Source organism: Pantherophis guttatus, chromosome 4, assembly GCF_059756535.1.
Source record: "Pantherophis guttatus breed Tessera chromosome 4, ASM5975653v1, whole genome shotgun sequence".
NCBI classification, from domain to species: domain Eukaryota; kingdom Metazoa; phylum Chordata; class Lepidosauria; order Squamata; family Colubridae; genus Pantherophis; species Pantherophis guttatus.
The window spans coordinates 54,137,009-54,159,778 of NC_142066.1; the positions used below are offsets into that span (position 1 = coordinate 54,137,009).

At 37.9% G+C, this 22,770-nt stretch overlaps 1 protein-coding gene across 3 annotated transcripts; it reads right to left on the bottom strand.

Annotated features, from left to right (window-relative positions):
* Positions 1 to 1,121: 1,121 nt before the first annotated feature.
* On the bottom strand, positions 1,122 to 22,711 carry RUNDC3A (RUN domain containing 3A). 3 transcript variants are annotated; one of them, XM_034415910.3, is made up of 11 exons: positions 22,185 to 22,711; positions 16,537 to 16,661; positions 14,734 to 14,867; positions 9,452 to 9,537; positions 7,635 to 7,724; positions 7,302 to 7,382; positions 6,566 to 6,731; positions 5,182 to 5,339; positions 4,818 to 4,982; positions 3,610 to 3,716; positions 1,122 to 2,260 (listed from the first exon to the last, which is right to left on the bottom strand). In XM_034415910.3, exons 1-11 carry the CDS (start codon positions 22,289 to 22,291, stop codon positions 2,118 to 2,120), a joined length of 1,362 nt encoding a protein of 453 aa, XP_034271801.1. In that variant the 5' UTR covers positions 22,292 to 22,711; the 3' UTR covers positions 1,122 to 2,117. The 3 variants fall into 3 exon arrangements, with proteins under 3 accessions (XP_034271801.1, XP_034271802.1, XP_034271803.1); XM_034415911.3 differs by having other exon boundaries at positions 4,818 to 4,955; positions 22,185 to 22,414; XM_034415912.3 differs by lacking the exon at positions 4,818 to 4,982 and having other exon boundaries at positions 22,185 to 22,414.
* Positions 22,712 to 22,770: the final 59 nt, after the last annotated feature.

Consider the following 22,770-nt stretch of genomic DNA (forward strand, 5'->3'; position numbering starts at 1 on the left):
AAAAGAATGCAAATAAGAAATGTTTTAAGGTGTAAAATATATAGTCGATAAGGAAGAAGTTATTTTGAATGTATCTAGCTTTCTGTTGCTGGTATAGTTCATATTTTCCAGATGGGAGAATCTGATGGTGGATAATTTGGGATATGATACAATACATTCCTTTTGGCTTCTGTATGACTTCCTTTACTCTTAAACATTTTAATGACTTTTTCCTCACCCAACAAGCAGATCATTACTGCTGAGCCATGAACATTTATTTTAATCCAGTTTTGGTTTTGAGAGCTGGTAGTATATATTGGCTAAGACCAAAAGATTCTCAGCCTGTGGACTTCAGAAACACAGAAGATAGCCCCTAGTATGAGTTGAATTTATTTTAACAGCCATAGGAAATCTTATATGACATGGTGATCGCAGGTGTTGTATTGCTGATCCTGTCATATATTGTGAGCCTCAGAAGATTTAGAATACTAAATTCTAAATCTAGATTATCCTAGAATACTCTAATTCTAGGAAATGTTGCACTGGGATAAGATTCTCCTAAATAACGTTGGCAGCAATGGGAAACTATTGAGTTTCGTGCCTCACCATCAGCTTATCAATTGGTCTTGAGCAATTCCCCATTCTTTCAGCAATATGCAGATAATAGCTTATGAGAAAATATATGACTAAAACTGGAGTTTTCCTGGTTCACTCGAGCCAGTGTTCTAAACGTACACTAGCAACATAGTGTACATAACTAGCAACATAGTTAGTGTACATAACTAGCAACATAGGCTAAGTTTGCAATGCTCATAAGCACAGCCAGTTTATCTCTCAGTACTCTAAATGGGAGAAATGTGAATTCCCTCACCACCCACATAGACATACCGAAGGTTTTCAGTTATGGCTTTGTAATTTTGACAATACTGTCATTATTACAAGGTTATGGGAAGAAGCTCTTCCCTTTTGTGTTACACATAAACCATTGAGACTTGTGTTTACTTGGAGGGAGGAATGGGAAGACGTAAGTGACTTGTCCCATTCTTGACACAGTTGGTCACTGTTGAAATTGTTAGTGACTGCAGAATTTAAAAACCCAGCCTGGATTTCTTACCAGAAAATAAGCATCAGTAAGCATTGTCTGCCAACTCCTTAATTTGATTTAATGTTTGTTTGTTCTAACAATCTCACTAGGTGGTACCAGTCAGTTTCTCAGTTCTGGTCAGTGACGATCTTGATTTATCCTGGAGTAGATTCTTAATGTTTGTCTTGCTGCTTCAGAACTATGGCACAGATCAAAGTCAAGATATAAATATTGGTTCTTCAACTTCCAATGTTCTGTCTCTATAGCAGAAATTTCCAATGGGATAGCAACATGCAGGAGAAACATGTTGGAAGTAGACTCGTTCAAGAGTGGCAGGACCAAGGAAGACACAAAAATGATTCTTGTGCTGCAAAGTTATCCAGGAATCTGAAGCTGCCTTGAATCCCCTTTCTGTAATACGATTAACCAAAACAGATCCTGCAGTTGTCTTTGAAGTGCGGCAGTGGGCTTAACATGGGTAACAAATTATCTCTCTTCCCACAAGTAAGTCTTAAAATGCTGTTTTCAGGAACACAACCACAGAGCATTCACTTCAATGAAAAGGGAAAGATATAGGACCAGGCAATTTCCTTGTCCATTGTGCAAATCTTCACATTGAACGATGTGCGGCAGCTTTCAACTTGTAGAGATCTTTCTGCCTCTGGCAATAGACAGAGGATTTTTTTCTTAAATGTTGTTTTGCAGAGGCAGCCACCTTTTGGCAATCTCAACCATATATTATATACATTACATATATACAGCATCATGTTACAAAAGCGCTTTTTGTTGCCAATCCTTCCATTTTCTGACAAAGGGGGTGCTTTCTCAATTTTTTTTCCTCTGCTCCCAATTTAAGGAAGAAAGTCTGGGTTTCTAAGAATATTTTGATGAGGAAGCAGACACTTTGCCCTTTTGCATCAAGCTGGATAAATGGTTCAGTTGCCCTCCCCAACTACTGAAATCAAGCCGAAGGAGCTTGACTCAAGATGTTTTGTCCACCCAAAATCTCCTTCATAGACATTTTTAAGATTTATGAGAATAGTCTGCTGCTGTTTCAGCTGGGACTATGAGCAGGGCTAGGCTCTGTGCTGTCGCTCACCAGACACTCGTTGGATTTTAGGCTAGCTAAAGACTTGCAGCTAGGCAGAGAGGCCAAAGATCCACAGAGGCCCAACATTGATGGAGTTGGGTCCTTTCCTGCAGAGAGAAGAAGAGAGGGAGGGGTTTTAAATGAGTGTAGACCACCACTGAGAACATGGCTGGCCTATACTCCAACAAGGGGTACAACTAGATTAAAAGCTAAAACTTTCTCTGCGTGTTGAATTTCTACTTTGGCTTAAAAAAGAAATCTATTGATAACTTTTGAAGAGTCTGAGGCCGCATATGGCAGGCATTTAGTGCCACCTTCAATAATTTGTTAATAAATTATTAAAAACTCCTCAATAAAAATTCATTAACTTTATTGAAAGATTAAAAATTTGGAGCTTAATCCAAAAAACAGCAGTTGTAACTTGAAAAATTAATTACATATTTGTTTTAGAGAGATAAGACAGAAGGCTGGCATTGTATAAGATGAATGTCCATGCTATTTGAATAGTAGCCCTAAAAAGGAGAAGACTGAGAATACAGAACAGAATTATGATCCTGCAAAGAAGCCAGTCTTCTGCATGTTATTGTCATGAGTGTGCCTCTTGATTGAGAAAAGACAAATTTCAAGACTAAATGCAAATAATGGCGGATAATTTCATCTTGGCATCAATTTGAAACTAAATACTATGTCCAATGTTTTGTCCCAAACATCAACTTAAAATGATTCTAATGTCTTAATAATTCAAACAATAAAAATAATTGTTTAAAGCATAAAATATAAAAGGCTATTGAATTCTAATATATTCAAGGTAGTTTGAACAGAATTACATAATATATATTGGAAGATCAACTGGAAAAAGGCAAGCCCAGAGGGAGATGGAACAACAAAGCCTATTTTTGCTTTAGTTCTAGATGTGAAGTCAGTGAAAGCTCTGTAGACAATGCTTAATGGAAAATAGAACTTATGGTTTGTGAAGAACCGCTGTTATTAATTATTGGAACTATTTATTTCTTGAAAGTAATAACTGTTTTGCATACATTATGCAGAAAACAGGTTAGGAAGTGTGATTTCATAGTCTCAGCTTGATTTGAACCAAGACCAAGAATCTGTTTCTTCTGTAACATACTTGCCTTGGAAAATATTAATTATGGGACTCTAAAATTTTTCAGAATTGTCTTATCAGGGAGATGGGTGGCCCATAAATTGAATAAATGTTCTCTGTGGGAGCCAGCATTCACATACATAAAAGGGAAAAGAAAATGTGAAGGGCAAGCTGTGGCATGTCTTATTTTTTAAAAGTAAACCATTTTGGGGTTAACAAATACTAAACCACAGATGGTTGAGCAGGACAATATGTTTGGGTTCGGAAAACATTAAGCCAAATGAAATGACACAAGGGCTTTGAGTGATGTTCAACTCTAATCACAGATATTTCCAAGACTATGCAAACTCTTACCCAGTGGCCCCCAAGGTTCCCCTTCATGTTTTCCTTCACCCATCCGTTGTGAATCAGAACTCAAGCTTATTTCTGTGGAGAGTTGATCTGTGCTCATGAAACTGTGCCTGGAAAAAAGGAAAAAAGAAAGAAAGAATTGGGAGACATCTCTGAACTAAATCCCAGAATGTGTACATATCCAGTGTGGTATTCTGATGATAATTGTTGAGATCTGCCAGCTCCCCTGTCCTACCTAACTTCATTTTAACATATAAATGATAGAGATAGTGAGTGGCTACAAACCATTGCTTTGTTTGAACATGACCATCTATTAAGAAAAAAAAAAGGAAGATGAATGTCGGCATTCTGGAAGCATCTTTCACTTTGATTTTTTTTTTTTTTTTGCAATGGGTGGTTTATAATTTATCTTGATCATGCCTATCACATGAGCCATGTTTAAAGGGTTCATAACTTGGTCTCATAATTCCAAAGGCACCCCTGCCAAGACTTGATGTAGGAAGTCTCGAGCAGGCTGCCATGGCTATATAATTCTGATGTGTACAGGAGGCACATCTTAAAACAAGGCAACCTATATAGCTACTGAAATCAGATAGCTAGACTGTTTTTCAGGCAGACTTTCGGTGAATTTTTTAGTCACAATGCAACTTTGGTCTGTAATTGCCCACCTCTGTGGCAGGATTGCCAAAAGAAACCTGTTTCCATGGATAAAATGTTTCCTAGATAATGAAGGCACACTAAATTAGATGGTGGCCTTAATCATTTTCCAAGAACATCAATGTTCGATGCTTTCATTCTGAAAAAGAATCAATTTTCTGCTTCTCTTTAAAAGCAGATTGGCCATTTTAGTAAGACAAATTGAAACCAGAGAAAAGTTAGAAGGGTTTTATTATGGTTCAGTTATTTGCTTAAGTTGACCTAGACTGAGCAAATAGAGAATTAGATGTGGAACAAAGATAGGCAATATTTTAGTGGAAAGATGCTACACAAGTTTTGGGGCATGTGAAGGGTTGTGATAAGCAAATTAGTGATGAAAACGGAAACTGGGAAAAAGATTAAATTATTTTCCATGAATTTTAAACTTACTGAAAAGTGTAAAACTTATTTCTTGTCTTGAAACGGAGGAAACATGCACCACAGATTTTCAGCAATTGTGGTGAGGATGCAATAGACCTTAGAGAAAAGGTTACATCTTTTAGACACACACTGACCTCCTGAATATCTTGGCTTCTGCATGGCTTTCATTAACGTTCAGAGTACCCAAAGAGGGCCACTGGTTCACCAAGGGTGCAGACATCTCCTTGGAGAGTTGGACAAATTGGCTGTTGTCTGAAGGAATGAGGCCCGTCCTGAGGGCAGAGCAGGAGGAGGGAAATCTGATTGAGGAGGAGGGAATGCAACCTGTCATCTCAAGGCAAGGAACCAGAGAAAAGCACTGTGTCCATCTTCCCACTTGACTCAGAATCCAGTTTTAACAAACCTTAGAACCCCGTCTCCTAGGGCAAGTGGAAATGGATTCCATTTGGGCCTATTTATTACTGGCAAGGAGAGTATGTGGGGTTGGATCTTACTTACAGCTGTTCTTGCAGTTCCAGGATGATCCCTTCCAATTCCCGTTTCTCTAACTGATTCTGCACCTTCACCTCTTCCAGCCTTAACTTCAGGCGCTTGTTCTCTGCCTCCAGATCCTTGAGTTGTGACTCTCTCAACCGAACTAGCTCTTCTAGATAGCCCTGGGACACAGCAAATGAGGGGGAAAGGGAGAAAAATTAATTCCTATGCAGCAATACAATCAAATTGCCACACAATTAATGGATTATTGGAGTAAACTGCAAAAACAGCCAATAAGCAAGAATTTTTAAAAATCACTCTTGTCCGTGAATTGCTAACCTCTTTTTAGACTACTGATTTAATAACCTACAAAAGTTGTATCAGGACTGAACTCTCTAGCATACCAAAACTAGTAGTAACAAATAAATAAACCAACAGGTGGCTAAAAATATTAGCAAGTATAAGCCTTTAGAAAGCAAATTAAAAAATATTGCACCAAAATATATGCTTTCTACACCAGATAATCCTTAAAAAGGACATTTCAAAGTTTAGGTGACCACAATATGTGTTCCCAGTTGCGTTTTTGACAAAGAAAAGCATAAAGAAGGACTTCTGAGGGATTTCTTTAGCATGTAATCCAAAACTGTGCGTCTTTGGTACATAGCAGTAGGAGCTCTGAAATGATTTAAAGTGGCAAAAAGTATTTTGTGGAGTTAATTATAATCAAAAGCTTTAGAAAAGCTTTCCCTAGCCAGTTGTTCCTTGGATGTATTCCTTGAGAAGAGGAGGAGGAGGAAACCAAACATATATTAAGAATTGTCTGTCTGGTAAGGTAATCAATATACTTTAATTAACTCCTGAATTGGTTACAGATTCTGAACTATCTTAACCTATTGCAAAATTTCCTGTAATCTGGTGACTTCCAAGTATATTGGGCTATAATTTTTATGTCGCCAAACACTGCCCATAATCCAATACATTTGAAGTCAACAATTTAGAAGAACCCTGGTATCTGATTTTTCTCAATGGGAAGTTTCTTCCCCAATACAAATTGGGGAAGAGCAAAAATTTTCTATATGGTGCAGTCAATCCCTCTCCGTGTCTACTTTGCATCCATTAGATCTTTTCCATGGAAGTTTTATGGAATTAAATTCTCATCCCCTCCTGTAAAATCTTCCTTTGATATATTTTTTTAACTTCAAAAGGCTGATTTTAGAAGTCCTGTGGAGCACAGGAGGGGCTCCTTTGTCAGCTTTCTTTCTCTGAGGCTGGAGCACTATTTCTAAATCTCGCTCCAATCTCAGATGTGCAACCTTGAACATTTCCATGCGTTTTGAGACATCTTGCTTTTATGCCAGTTGTAGATTTGACCCTCAGAGCCCTATGCTCATGCTTGAACTCCAGGTACCTTTTGTGCATAGACGATGCGAAACTTCTGCTCTATCTTGCGCCATTTAATGTACCAGCTGTCTTCTGCAGTCACTAATGGTAAGTAAGGGTGGTCAGGAGAGCTCTCTTCACTGGTACTGCTTTCCAGGCTGTGCCGGTCCTCTTCATCACTTAGGTAATCATAACTAGAGAGATTGAAGTTTACTGGAAAAAAGCGACTGAAATGGGACGCACAATTTAATGCTAGAGTCTTCCATTTCCATTTCAAGACAGCAGTGCTATATTTTAGTGATCCTAATAGGAATGGCTTGAAGAATACCATTCTGAAAACTTCCATTTAAAAAAAAAATTAACCTACAAAAAGAATGTTAATGCATTCTGTTCCACCTGTTCTGCTATTTATTTATCTTCACGGGAACGGTTATTTTTGTTAATATGCAGGAGCATTCATAATTTGTCCCCTGTCATTTTATGCAAATTTATGATCAGAAGGGATATAATTAATTTTGCCAGCTTAGTACCTTCTCCAATTATGATGATGATGATGATGACCCAATCTGTATTACATGTGGAGCCAGTTTAGAATGTGTTCTTACTTTTTTTTTTTTTTTAATGGAATACTCCCCTTTAAATTAAACATGCATATCTTCAACTCTGAACAATCAAATTTACATTTCTAGCCTTGGAGAACCTTCTGCCATCCAGCTCTGTAGCCTAACCTAATGACACAAGGCAACATTAGGAAAACCCATTACCTCTGTGTAAACTTCAGATATGGCGTATAGTCGATAACCACTGGTGTCTTACCATCCATAATTTCCCCTTTGAGGCAGAAACTGTAAAACAAATCAAGATTGGTTTTAACTATTTAAAGATCCCTCTCTGGAGTACCTACCATAGGTAGTTTAGGGAAGTATCACAGTTCTAATATCAGTTGGGCACACACATCTCCACAATAGTGTTTATTTTATTTTATGTGCAAAGGCAATCAAATGTAGTTCATTCAATAGGTATATTATGGAAAATACAATGCTTACCCAAAGTGTTTATCCAGACAAAAATGTTTATTTTTGAGGGCCTCAATGTACCTGAAGTCTATAGCACTGAGTCCAATCAGCATTCCTGTAAGGACAGTCGATTCTTCTCGCAGCATTATTGCTCCATCATCATAAAATCTTCTACAGAGGGAGAGGTGAGGAAAGAGAGAGACATTCTTGATTAAATAGGGATAAATGTGGAAAAAGAAATGGGAGTTGTTATCCCATATCTCCTACAGTGCTTTACAGGTAGTCTTCAACTTATGACCACAACTGAGCCCAAAATTTCTGCTGCTAGGTGTGACAGATGTTAAGTGAATTTTGGTCCATTTTATGACCTTTCTTGCCTTGGGGGTTAAGTGAGTCACTGCAGTTGTTAAATTAGCAACATGGTTGTTAAGTGAATATGGCTTCCCCATTGACTTTGCTTGTCAGAAGTTTGCAAAAGGGATTCATATGACCCCAGGACACTGCAATCATCATAAAGTTGAGTCAGTTGCCAAGCATCTGAATTTTGATCATGTAAGTATGCAGGATGCTGCAATGGTTATAAGTGTAAAAAATGGACATAAGTCACTTTTTTCAGTGCTGTTGTAATTTTGAGAGGTCATTAAATGAACTGTTGTAAATCGAAGACTATATTACAAATATGGAAAAAAAACAAAATAGGTACATTTACATACTTCTCCCTTAGAGTAGAAAGGAATACACACAATGCATATAGACAGATAGTATAAGGTCATCCCATGTCAAAACTATTTATAAAATATTACTTTACTGAAATAATGCCTGCCATTGCCTCCACCCTTCTTTTCACAGGAAACAACTCTTGCTTACTCTTGTTCTTTTTCTGGACAGTTGGGCATTTCTTAACTAAGTCTCCTAGTCACAGCAGCCCACTACTTTATATTTCAAGAAAAACATATGGGGATGATTTGGGTTCCCAGACACATTCTTAAAAATTAAGCCAAAGACAGATGCTTTCCTCTGCAGCCTGCCACCTACAATCAAAAAACTAAAAACATCAAAGCATCAACTGGGTAGGAGCTTGAAAGATACCAAGAGGAGTTTACAGGCTCATTGGCCTCCTCAAGTCCAGCCCCACCAGACAGGATCAAGGTACCTCTATACCAGGGATGTCAAACTGGCAGCCCCCAGGCCAGATGCATCACGCACAGGCCACGCCCACCCCAGTTCCACAAAGGCAAAAAAAATGTCATAATACATCATGTGACATCACATGACGTGATCGAGTTTGACACCCATGCTCTAAGCCATCCAAAAATTCTGATGTGTATAACACATTTACAAACCCACTTAGTCAACAGTTTGAACATAAGATATTTTTGCATCATAGAGGCAAAGCATTAGGCACTGCTTTCCCTGTATATAATGTCATGATCAAGCGATTCAAAAACTGGGCTAGTGCCAAATATTGCACTATAAGAGCCTCTTGCCCATTCAGGCTTAGAATTTAAGTTGCATAGATTTCCAGAAAGAGTTGAGAGTAATTGTCTTGCACTTGCAGAATACAAGTTCATTTATGAGTACTATATATTGCAGAAGAAAAACAACAGCAGAGTCATTATATACCAAGTATAAGATTTCCAAACCAGAATCCACTTTTTGAGATTCTGAAATGTCTAATTACATGGATCTAACATTACACTGTATTTGCACTTACAAGCTCGGGACAGTTTTTTCCTTCCTATTTGATAGGATGTGTGGCCCTACGTGAGTTCCTCTGTATAGTTGTAATTTTGGTTGGGAAAGTAACTAGGGAGTTGGACGGCCAACCTACTTGATCAGATGAAAATGGGGCAAAGGAAAAGGGGGTGACTATTTGGTGGAAGCTCAGACCTTCTTACCTGGTGGTTCTAGTATCCCGAAGTGCTGTTGCAATATACTCAGACATGCGCTTCTCCATCAGGGCCACACGAATCCATGCCCGGCCCTAAAACAGAAAGTTTGCTAGTACAGGCAGCACTACAAAAATTGTCGATCGTAAATGTACAGGGACTAACTCAGCACAAGATTCTGACAAATGCTGAAAAAGATTTATATCTAGTTCAACCTGAATCTGTACACGAAGTAAAGATAGCTAGGAAAAATCTAAGGAAAGCTGGATGACAACCAAGTGAAGGTTTCTATTGTGACATTAAGTAACTTAAACCACTGCTGTTTCCTAATACATACCTTTTTTACAGTCAGTATGTCTCGCCCTCTCCAAAGTTTTTGCCTTACAGATAGTCCTCAACTCATGACCATTTGTTTAATGACTATTGAAAGTTACGACGGTGCTGAAAGATGTGAGTTACAACCAATCCTCATTCATCCTCACAATCAGCATCTTCACAGTCACATTATCAAAATTTGGGCACTTAGCAACTTGCACACACATACACACACACACACACACACACACACACACACACACACACACTAGGGTTGCCAGATCTGCTTCCAAAAAATAGTGGACAAGCGGGGAGGGGGGGGGGGTTAAGTAGTAAATTTTTTTAAAAAAATTTACAATTAAATTATATATTTTCTTACAAACATTTTAACACGTATTAAAATAATCACTTCAAAACTTTATTTAAAATTCAAAACATCAAATATATTATAATAATATGTAAAATATTAAATTACATTTTACTTTGCTGTCGTGTGTATTTTTTATTTGACTGTGCAGCTTTGATCAATTCTTTGTGTTTAAGGAATAATTCTTTAATTTCAGTACAATGTTGAGAAATATTAAAAAATATACGAAGTTCACTTCGAACTGATACAAGCAGTCGGTTACATTCGTCAGTCCACAAATTTCCCATGACGCTAAAAATTCGTTCAACGTTTGCATTTGATACCGGAATTGATGCACAATACTGGAACAGTTTCAGTAAACTCGGAGCTGGCTCTTTCTTGAAAAAGTACATCCACTTATCAAGGGATGAATCGCCCTGCAGATGAACATAAACTTCTTCTAAGGCAGAAATTTCATCGAAGAGAGTGTTGGGTGGAAGTTCTTCTCGCCATGGTGATAATAACCAGATGTTCGTCATTTCTTCTAAAGTTGGAGGATTATTGCGATCAATTAGATTGAAACAACTTAGCGTCTCATATACTGAATCGGTGAAATTATACCACTTTTCTAGGTACGTAATGATTTTTTGATACACGTTGATGGCTTCTTTCTTGAACTTTTGCACGGCATTCTCAGGCAAATTTTTTTACATAAGGCAAATAAAACTTTCATTCCAAAAAACTGCTCATCGTATTTTTTTTTTGCAAAGAATCACGCAGTTTACACATGATAATGTGAAGATCACATGCAAGAATTTTCTTGCTTTCCAGCTTCAGTAGGGTGTCTTGCATTATTGACATGAAGAAGTGCGTGAAATATAAATACAATTCTGAAATTGTTGGTTCATCGTCCTTTGCGAGTTCATTTTCCTGATCCGAAATAAGGTTCCAGATAACCTTATGGCACTTATCAGATCCAAGAGAAATAAAATACGATTTTAGAGGTATCCAGTTTAAAAGAAGTCTTTTGACCGCTTTAAACAAACTTAACCAACGTGTTGGAACATGGCGCAAAACTTCATGGAATTCTGACTCGCAAAACTCAAAAAATGATTTCAACTCTTCTCGCTTCTTTGCAGAATTCGAAAATTCGGCAAAAACCTTCAGCACTACATTTTTGATATCAAAAGATAACTGCTTTAATGCGTTTTTTGCGCTGTTGTGTAAAATGTGATTATTGCAATGAGCATTCGATCTTTATCTCATTCTAACTTATGAAAAAAAAGACAAAACGCGATACTCCTATCCTTATTCTCTTAGACTGTACAGCTTTAGATTACGTACCATTTCATCATAAAGCTTTTGAATTAAAAAAATGTCCACTATTTTGTGAAAAAAAATAGTGAACATAATGTGAAAAAAGTGGACTGTCCGCTCAAATACTGGACACCTGGCAACCCTAACACACACGCACACATGCACACTGGTATAAGTGTCCTGAAGTTATGTGATTGCCATTTACGACATTCCCGGGAAGGCGGGGGACATTCTGACAAGCAAAGTCAATGGGGAAGCCAGATTCTCTTAACAACCACAGCAAAAGCGGTCATAAAATTGGGCACAACTCACTTAATGACTATATTGCTTAGCAGTGGAAACTTTGGTCCCAGTTGTCATAAATAATTGTAACTTCCGTGGTTTTATAGAACCGACTTTCTGACAAGTTTTATTTAAAGCAATAGGTTCTCCTCCTCCTCTCTCTTTCCTCGTCCCACCCAGCTTTTTCTCAAATGGACCTGCAGCCAGAGAAAGAAATTTCAGAAAGCCATGGCCCCTCTTCATCATTTTGCCAGAATGCTGGTATGCAGGCTGACTGCACAATGAAGCCAGCTGACCTCTCTTCCTCTGGAATTTGGTTTCACAGAATTAACTCCCTTTGAGCTAAAAGTTTTGGAAAGACGAAGAAGAAGAAGGAAATCCAGCTCTTGATCTCACTACATGCCCACTCAGAAATAAGACTGAGAACAAATAGGATTGAGGGGAAAAAAAAGAGAAGAGATCTCTCCATTCTCAACCACCTACTGTTTTAGCAGGGAATGTAGGAAAAGAGAACAAATGGGTTCCTCTTTCTTGATCTGGTGATTTTTAAAAGTTTTTGGTAGGCCTTTTGTTCTCTTCCCACATGTTATGTCTGATGTGTGGGGCTAGGAGGCTCTGCAACATACAAATAAGCCCTTTTATCTTTCTTTTCTTGAGTTGCAGTAGAGCCAACATGTTTACTCCTCACACCTCAGTGTTGGCTAAGGAAGGGAACAAAGAGACTCAATTTACCCCATTTAAAAAAATTCCCCAAGGCTATTGTGGGGGTGGGGATGGGAGTGGTATTTATGTGTCTATCAACAACAGTAAAAATACCCACAAGGTGGATGCTGCACAATTAAGGCCCTACCACTGTGGTGTTTTGATCATGGGTATGAGATGACAATAATCATGTTGACTTTTCCTACCTCCCAGCGTATGTTTATGAGCAGGGTGGGCTTCAAATATTTTTTGAATATTTGGAGTTCTCTGCCCGGTTGCTGGGTGGGCATAGCCATGGTGGGTGTGGCCTAGTTGGCCTCCTGCACCATGGCGGGGGGGGGGGCGTTTTTGCCCTCTCCGGGCTCCGGTGGCTTTCCTCGAGCCTCCAGGAGGGTGAAAACAGCCCCCCCAGGCTCCGGAGGTCCTCTTCCTGAACTTCCGGTAAGCTCATTTTTCACCCTCCCCACACCCTGTACTTACCTGCATCCAAAATGGGCCGCGTGGGGACTCCTGGGAGGGGCAGGGTGGGGTAGAAGGGGCCAGCCAGGAATGGGATTTGAGGGTTCTCCGAACTGCACAGAATCTTAGCTAGAGATTCTCTCAAACCCCTGCGAACTCCCAGAAGCCCACCCCTGTTTATGAGTGTCAGTGTGTCATCCTGGAGGAACCCCTAGGCAGAAATCTCAAGTATGACAAAATATTTAGGCAGTAACCTTTTATGTCCATTTTCTTACAATAGGACATTGTAGTTCTGCCATAAATAAATATAAATGACAAAGAACCCATACAAGTAAGGCATACAAGCCTTACTATTTCTGCCTTGGCTGGAAGCAGATGCTTCATCAGTTCTCCATATCAAAATAATTAGTTAATCCCACAGTATAGACGTCATTCTCAGAAAAGATGCTGCTCACCACATCTCTGTTTCCAGATACAATGTGTGTCCAAATCAATGACTCATAGGAATCTGAAGCCATGATTTTCAACAAGGGGAGATAATTCACACAAAGTGGTGTTTCTGTTGGCTACTTGTGGCCAACACAAACATACATAAATTCAGGAAACTCACCTGAATAAACTCAAAGGTAGTTGATGAGTCACTGTAGACATAACAGACATATTCAAATAAAGCAATGAGTTATTAAAATTAATTAAAAATAAAATTTTATGTCTCTCTTTGATTTGAAAAGTGAGCTACTTTACTCTCAATCTTAAACTTAATTGGTAATCAAGAGTGAGCAATTCAACCATTGAAGTTTGCATTTAGTAATAATAGTGACCATCAAATAAATGTGGTGGAAAATTAAATAAGAGATAAAAGCTTTCCATAAGCCATCCATTGGAAGCAGTTCAGGTCCAAATTAATTAAAGACAAAACCCCATTGACCTGATTTTTACCTGTTTTTTAAAAGATTCTTCCCAGCTATCTTTATCCTATAATGCAGATTCACATCAAATGCAGGTATATCAAATGCAGTGGACAACAGAATTCCTTTCTAAATGTTTGATTATAGCTGTGTCTCAGACAGAAAACTAAAACAAATGGAACATTGTCAAATGATTTAGAAAGTTGGACTAATATCAAACATAACACAAGAGAAGGTAATGTGTCCAACTTGAGAAAGAAATTAGAGTACATTTTCTGTTCGAGTATTTCCGTTAACCATGAAGTTCTTTCAATTTTGTGAAACACAATGTATACCAACAATATCGACTACCAAATTTTGCCCCATCCTGGAGCAATGTAGCATAGGCAAATGCTTGAGTTTTTAAAAACCATTTTTAAAACTCTTATTACTTTTCTCCCTGCTTCTGCTATCTGCATATATAGTCAGATGCACAGCTGCAGGGAAGGTAAGATGGTTTAAGGGCGGGCCCAAAGAATTTTGTCAAGTGAGGTAAAAGTCAAGATGCTTTCCAATACCATCCCACATATAGAAATAAACTGGCAATTGACTGGCAACCTCCGTAGTATCAAAAGGCAATGAGTCAGGAGGTAGGGCAGGCTGTATAGCACGAACAGCTCTGTATTCACACACCTGGCTGTCATTCACAACCTCCAGCATCCAGTGGCAGATTAAGGCTCACTGGTGCCCTAAGCACTGACAAATCTTGGTGCCCCACTCCTTTGTACATACTGTACAGATGAAGCCAAGCTTAGGCTACATAAAACTTTGTGGTGCCCCCTTGTGGCCTGGTGCCCTAAACACGTGCTTAGTCTGCTTAATGGTTAATACACCACTGCCAGTATCTATCGCCTGAACTGGCCACTTAGCTATATGTAATGTCAGCCCAACAGGGCTTCCCTCAGTCCCTGAGATCTTCTGACCTTAGCTCTGGAGGAGCTTATGTTTTCCATGTTTTCAATACTACTGACGCAGTTATTTGGGACTTTGTTGCATGCCAGGCGGATGTAATCCCAGAAGCCACGTTGTCCATCAGAGCTAAACCAACTGGCAGGACCTAGGAGGAAGCAGGGAGGGAAGGAGGGGAAAGACTTGTAGTGTAGTGCAGACAATACTGATCAATAATGAATGGCTGTCTATTAGCTGCTACTTGCTAAGGAGTCTAATCTTAAATCTATAATAGACGCACATTAACATTTTTATGTATATACATTGCTTCCTTATCCCTAATGTATTAAAACTTTTTATATCTAGTCTAGTCAATGACCAATATAAAGTACTTTGACCAACTTCCTTTATCAAAGTTCACCAGAAAACAGGTTTTCACCAGAAAACTCTAATGGTAGATCTCAGGGTGTATTGAAATATAGCTATCAGCTACAACAGGAATCACAAAACAATTCCATTGCTTGCTAAAACATACAGCACATATATGGTATCATAACAGTTTGGGATGAATGGGAGTGGAATTCTGTATGAATGTCAAAATCAGATGTATTTAATTCTAATTATATATCAGATATTATTTAGAAGGTGGATTTTGAAATTGCATCAGAAAACACCGTCAGTCCCACATCCATTATTATACATGATGCCTGTCATATCTTGGGAAGACCCAGGGAAGAGAAAGAGGATAAGGCAGATGATAATTTTCATAGAGGCCTATTCAGACATATCCTTTTCTCATTTTTCACAGGGCTCCCACCACCAACTGCCTTTGCAGAAAGAAGTGTATAGAACAGTTTTAGTTCTTTAAAAATAAATAAAAATATTTGTTTTTATTTGCATGTAAGTATTTATAGCCTGTCATTATTTTGTACAGTTCAGGATAGAGTATATAAAGTTACCCAACCAGTTTTCTTGCCTGTAGAGGACAAGATTTCAGCCTTTTAGTTTCTAGTCTAGCATCTTATTCAAAGATTTGTGCCTTGGGAAGACACAAATAACACAAATAGCCTGTTTGCTTAGGCGCTAAAATACTTGTTGAAGCCCTAAGATAATTAAAATTTCCTGGTTGCTCCTAATGGTGATCAATATATAGTCAATATGTATCAATATATGACACAGAGCTATGAATGGACTTAACTTTTGGCTTGATTCAGAAGGGTTTTATTTATATTTTTAGGCCCTTCCTTCCATCCATCCATCTGATTCAATGTTTATTTCTTGACAATCACCATCTCTTAACATAATTTCTTTAGTCTTTAAGAAAGCAATAATTCTGATCTGTATTACAGATTGGATTGATAAGAGTGACCCTGAAGCAAACCAAGTTAGCTGCTTACCAATCAGAAGGGTAAAATACTATATTACACTGAGACATATCCCTAATTTATGCTGAGTTATAATAAGGGATATGCAGATCAACCACTGTTTTATCAAACCATTGTTTTTTTAAAGATATTTAAGCTCAGTCTTAGACATTTCAGTTTAGATATATTGACATCAGTGGGACTTATATTAAAAATTCCATTCTATGATTCTATTCTATATGGGTTTTTTTTTGTATCCAATCTTATGTTGGATACATAAGGAATCTAAAAGGGGATTCCTCAATTTTACGTCAACAATTTGCAGGCATCAGTCATGCAAAGGCTAAGCAGCCATGCATGAGTTCATAACCATAGGCAGTTTTTGCTTAGCTCCACATATAAAATTTGCAGTGATGCAGATTAGCACGACTACCATCAACCTCTTCATCCACAAGATACATTTATTTGACCTACCATGATCCCCTTTGAAACGATGGCTGAGTATATGCTCTAAAATTGCAGCAAAGTTGACAAACTCTTCGGATGAGTCATCAATGGGTTCTATCATATATTTTTCCAATAAAGTATTCACAGAGAATCTACAATTGAATGAAAAAAGGAAACAGAATTTAAACAGAAGTTCTCTTTAAACGGAATTTCCTTAAAAGGAAAAAGAAGCCAAATCACCAGATATAGCTTTTCTAATTCTTTGTAAAATATGAGCATAAGACAAAGTTCTTCCTTTTCCACAATGGACTGAGTCTTTTCTCATAAAGTAGCAGTAGAAAGCTTGGGCTCAGCTTCAGCGAGGTAGCTTCTGACCCTCATTATAGCCTGTTGTTCCCATGCTCAGCAAATACAGCTTTTAGAAACATTTTTGCCTTCCTTGCCAAACCTGACTCTTCCTTAATTCAGCACAGAGAAAGCCAATAACAGCAACCTTTTCTTCATATATGGAACTTCATATCTTAATAGCACTGTTACTGAGGGCTTAAATGCTCTGCCTTCAAATGTTTGACATTAGTTAATTTTCCCTGCATGTTTCAGAGTTAACAGAGAATTATTTCAAAGCCCATTGGTAACTTGTCACTGTGTGGACAATCCTAGAGTCCATCAAGGACAGCAATATAAAGCTGTCTGATGATCAGGCACTGTAAATGAACATCAGTCATGTCTTCCACCATCAGAATTCTGTGATGAAATATAGGTTTTGCATTTAAAAAATATCTGCCTTTATCACTGGTCATAAAAAATCCTGCTATTTAGGAAATGAAGAGCTTGAGACTTCTATTGAGGATTCTGGGAATAGAAGTGTTCACATTAGTGAAAGATAACTTGACCTACATAAGCACATGGGGTGGGAGGAAGAGAGATCAATGGGTCAGGCTTCAGGTACCAGAAGCTTATCCATTCCCAAATTGGAATAATTTATCCTTAACGGATGACCAATCTAAGCTTTCTTATATTTATCTGCTTCTTTGTTTCTCCTCCTGTAAAATGAGGGCAATTTAGATTAGCCCAACTTTTACCTGTCCTTATTTGGAACAAATATAACGATGCTCATTTAAATGTGTTCTGGTACACATTTTTAATTACTGAGTTTCTTGCAAATGTATTATGTTTCAATATTGTGGCAAATGAACAAACATGTGGCAGATTTTTATTCTAAGCAGCTTTAGGAAAATTATTGAACAGATTATTTGTTATATCCAGTAATGACTTTAAGCAGCAGAGCATTAAGGAATACTTAAAACTTTCTGGCATAAATCTGATGAGATTTACAGTTATATCTCTATATCTCTAACCAGATTTACACAAAAGTAAGTATAGCAATACTCCTAAGGTGCTCTGTTGCAAACTAATATTGGGTGATTGATATCATATACAAATTAAATTGTAAATAGCTTCTGAGAGTAGCTGTTGCATTTCCGTATGATCCACTTCTCTGGCCATAATTCCTTCTTAGTTTTGCTGGATGCTGGGTGAGAGTATAGCATCTGTGATTGCATTGGTCCCTGTTTAAAAAAAAATTACTCATCCTCAGAAGAGGCTGCCAATGGCATATCTGCATGAATCACCTTTCCAGGCTGGCTTTCCGCTAATTAGAAAACTTTTCCATATCATTGAATGATAGTAATTAGGATTCTGTTAGGGCAGATCATTTCTATTTCTTGATATGTTAAAAGTAAACTCTTTTAAATGCAAAGTGAAGTATGTGTACAAATAGCTCACATAAAGAATTCCTCAGTTTTCAGGAGTCTGAGAAACATAGCTTTTACTCAGTGTTTCACTGTTCTACATTTTACAACTTCTACTCTTATAATTAAAGTATATTGTATTTTGATGTATTTTGCTTCTGTTTGCATCTCAAATTGCATATGTTTATACAACACTAAATGCATTATGTAATTAATTAAACATTACATTCTGTAAACAAATTTTGCAACTACCTAACTAGGTATTCAAATATGAATTAGAAAATCAAGCTTAAGTTGTAGACTGTTCATCAAAGTTCTCTCAAAATAATGTGAATATCAGGAAAAAAAATCAGATCTCTGTAAAGCAAAGATAAACTCATAATGCTATAATGTATTTTGTCATTAAATATGTACCTGAAATTTGCCAGTTCTATCTAATAAAGGCTAGTATCAATTGATAATCCCAAAAATTTTGGAAAGCTGAACATTTTTCTTGATTTTCCCATCTTCAATTATTCCTTGGATTCAATTTGGCTGCTAACTTGATCTCCTTATTGGCTAAAAATCTAATATCAGCATTTTAGTTCAGGACAGCTTGAAAGGAGCTGGTGTGTACAATAGTATGTCTGAAAAATCCATTGGAGTTGGCAGTTAATAAGAATCAATCAATCAATCAATCAATCAATCAGTAAAGACTCCTGATTCAATCTTTTATTTTTTTAAAAAATTAAAAGCAATATAAACAATTACTTGATCTACTGACAGTTAATTTCCTGTGATGCATTTGGCATTAAACCCATTCCCTTGTTATTTGCTTTTCTGCCTGTTTTGCATAGCCTTTGCAACTTAATCATTTTTTGGCTTTTCATGCTCTCCTACCTATGCTGTGGCTGCAATCCCTGAAAAAATATTCCTGAAAGTTCCATAAAAACATGAAATTGAAGCTACTTGAAAATATGATTTAAGTGATTCAAAATAAGCATCAGAGCTGTTTAAACCTTTAAAAGGAGCTGCTTTGCATTATATGGAAGCACATGTGAAGCATCTGTTTTCGTATTAAAGAAGCTGCATCTTTTTCCAGGCTGACGTGAAATGATTTGCACAGCTCAGACAGCAATGAGTGTTTTTATCCATCTCTAAACCTCTGCATTCTGTGAACTACTTGAAGATTGAAAATAATAACACCAGAATTATCTGACCAAATTCTCTTTAAAAGTCAATGTTCTCATTCTTCAGATAGCAGCTAGTTAGATGCTCTTAGAGAAATGGTGATAGTGATATCCATCTACTCCTAGGCACCCAGAATATATACTATTACCATATCCAAGTAGGTGAAGCATAATACTGTAATTTATCTTCAATGGTTAGGCTGAATTTGCTCAGAGAGTATCTTTCAGAATGTTGCCGAATGTTATCACTCGAGTATTTATCAAGTTTCTTAACATATACACCTATTTTTAAAAGTAAAATGAAGAGAAGGATGAATAGTGTTAATGAGTATCACAATTTCTCATTCCTTAATGCAGCATTAAAAATGTAGCCCAGTGAAAAATGAACCAATTGCCTTTTCACAGAATTGACTCCCAAAGGTAAGGAAAAAAATAATTAGTACATGTTCAAGATTCTCCACAAAGCCTGCCTCCCCCTCCCCAAAGTACACTTTGTATGTCAATATTCTTTCTGTGGTTTTTGTTATCATGTATGTCTGTCATGTGCACATATAGAGAGAGGATTATACATAAGACTAGCCTTATGTGTAACTAGCTAGAAGATGGTCTTATTTGAGTTCAATGGGATTATGGCCAATTTAAATGTTTGGATTTTATCTGTCAAGATTACCTACTCTTTACTCTTTCTTCTAATTTATGTAAGCACTATATAAATTAAGAAAAAGAGAATAGCAGAAAAAGCTTGTCTGTAGAAATGCTTCCTGTAGATTTTTTTCCTTTGGTGGAAACAATGAATGTATTTAGAAACAGTGTGAATAGTATTGATTTACATCCATCACCCAGAGTTTTTTTCTTTGTCCTAAATTTAAAAGCACTGCTTATTGATATTTGCTTGTCTAAGAAGGATAAATTATAATTTATATTTTAGTCAACAATTGTGCTGGCTGGAAATATTGGAAAGACAATAGACTGGAAAAAGCTATTCTCATCATTTTAGCTCCCCATTCTCTATCTTCTCCACCCCAGCTCCTTTCGGAAAGTTAGAATGATCAATATTGCACCCAACTTTCCAAAAACAAAAGAATAATTGTGATTTTAAAAAAACATTCAATCCTAAAAACAAGTCTGTTAAGGGGAAGAGTACATCTTCCTTCACTTCATTGGAAAAAACAAAAAGTACAGAATCTCATGGTCATCTTGTTGAATAAAAGGTACATAGTAGTTAGAGGCAGGCCATCAATTCTGCCCAATCCCAGGAAGGAAGATACATAAAGCTTTGGTTGGCTCCAAGCTAGGATTGTCCACATTTATTCGTCTTTCTGAGCAGTTGACTTTGACAGACAAGCAGAGATCACTTAGTCGCTGGTGTCAGATATATAAATTCATCCTAATAGAAGAGGCCCATTGTCTCTTCTGCTTTTATTTCCCAAACTGTTTTTCTATTGTTATTATTTTAAGCAAATCCATCTGAATAAAAACATTAACCTTCCAACAAAAGCTGCACCATCTTCTCCATGTTTTAACAATGCTATTTTTATATAGGTTGAGGAAACTAGAAACTAAAGGTAGTCCTTCTACTTTTTTGCACAATGCCTTTGTTGGAAAATGGAGATTGTTGCCATAGCAGCTGCCCGTTGGTCCTCCTTTTCTCCCGCTGTCCCTTCTACTGCTCTACAGTGATGTCACTTCCCAGATCTCATATCTCCCTAAATGGATGTCTATAGCATTCTTCTGTCAATATTGTTTCCAAGAGAGTTCTTTCCTTTCTTTGAGAAAAAGAATGGGAAGGAATGAAAGGGATTCTAATATTGAAAGGGCTCCCTCTGACTGTCTGTTTCCTATTTCTTGCTTCTTCATGGGATTCAAGTTATGATGTTTTCTATTCTAAAAGGCAGCAATTCACTATAACAACTAAGAATTACAGATAGCCTTTCTCTTGCCTCCCAGAATTTTCCACCTTGCACTGGAGCTGCAATTTCAGCTGCCAGTCTGAAACTGTCTCAGCTAACTGATCAGTTTGTGAATGAAAATAAGGGTTTCAAGGCTGAAAATAGCTAGCATTAGGGTAAGGTGGTATATTCCTTAAATCTACTGGCCATGTGAGAAAATCTCCTAGGTTGTTAAGAGTCTACTCTGATTTAATTAAGGATACATTTCTGGAAATCACAATTACTTTGAGCTTCAAATCCATAAATTGATATGCTGAAAACTTGATTCTGCAAACATAACGGAGGATGTGCTGGATGGAATCTCACATCATTCCCAATTAGCATGTCCATTGATTATGCTGAGTGGAGTGATGAATAGTGTGGCCTTGGGATTCTACACCATTGTTATTTGTCCCCCCCCCTTTTTTTTACTTTCAATTTGCTTGTCTGCCCAACTTAGTCTGCCTTCTTAGATCTCTTGAATTCCAATCTCCCTGATTGTTTTTTCCATCACTCAATATAGTATTTTTGCCTTTTAACTTTTTTACCTCTACTCCCAAAGCACCGAATATTCATACCGTACTACCTGTGTGAAATGTATGCGAACCATTGTGTAAATTTAGCCATTTCCAGACTTTTTCTTTTTTAAAAAAAATGTTTAAACATAAAATTAAAATATTGAGAAATGGCACCTTTCATTTCCACTTGCCCACTAATCTGGCCTTCCTCCCAGCTTTATCTTAGGGAACATGGCTAAGAGTGAATACTCTTTTATTCAGTCTGCATCCATCCTTCTCCCCTACCCCCACAATGAAAGAGTCTCTTACCTGCAGACTGTAATCAGATTTTTCCTTTCTACTGAGACGTTCCGGGAAGAGGTTTTCTTGGAGGACAACCCCAGCGCCATAGTGGACCGGATACAATGTGATTCCATCCAGGGGAAAGATGCTCTCAATAGCCCTGGTGGTGTCACTGCTACCTCTTCCTCCTCCTCTTCTTCCTCTTCCTCCTCCTCCCCACCCCCTCCCCTCCCCCTTCCTCTTCTCCCTATTTTCCCCCAGAAAACAAGGCGTTGGGTCAACCTCCCCCAAGAGCGGATGGCTCTGAAATATCTCCCTCCTCTCTCTCTTCCCCAAATTAGCTCCAGCCCCCTTCTTGGATGGCTCGGAGAAAAAAAGCAGCAAAAGCCGGACGAATGGCGACAGGGGAGGGGAGGGAAGGTCGGGAGGAGCTCTCCTTGGTGCTGATGGAAAGCGGGGTCCTCCTCCGCCTCCTCTTCCTCCTCCTCTACAGAGGAAACCAGCCCCTTCGCCAATGACGTGATGCCCGAGGATGGGAACAGTCGGCGCCGGCGGAGAAGCCAGGAACGGGAAGGAAGAGAGGCGGCGCCTCCCTTGTCAGTGCTTTCCAGTC

Coding starts and splice junctions, on each gene's coding strand:
- RUNDC3A (XM_034415910.3), bottom strand. CDS start 22,291: ATGGAATCACATTGTATCCGGTCCACTATGGCGCTGGGGTTGTCCTCC. Junction 7,725..9,451: donor CGGGATACTAGAACCACCAG/GTAAGAAGGTCT, acceptor CTCCCTCTGTAG/AAGATTTTATGATGATGGAG. Junction 6,732..7,301: donor TATCTGAAGTTTACACAGAG/GTAATGGGTTTT, acceptor CAATCTCTCTAG/TTATGATTACCTAAGTGATG.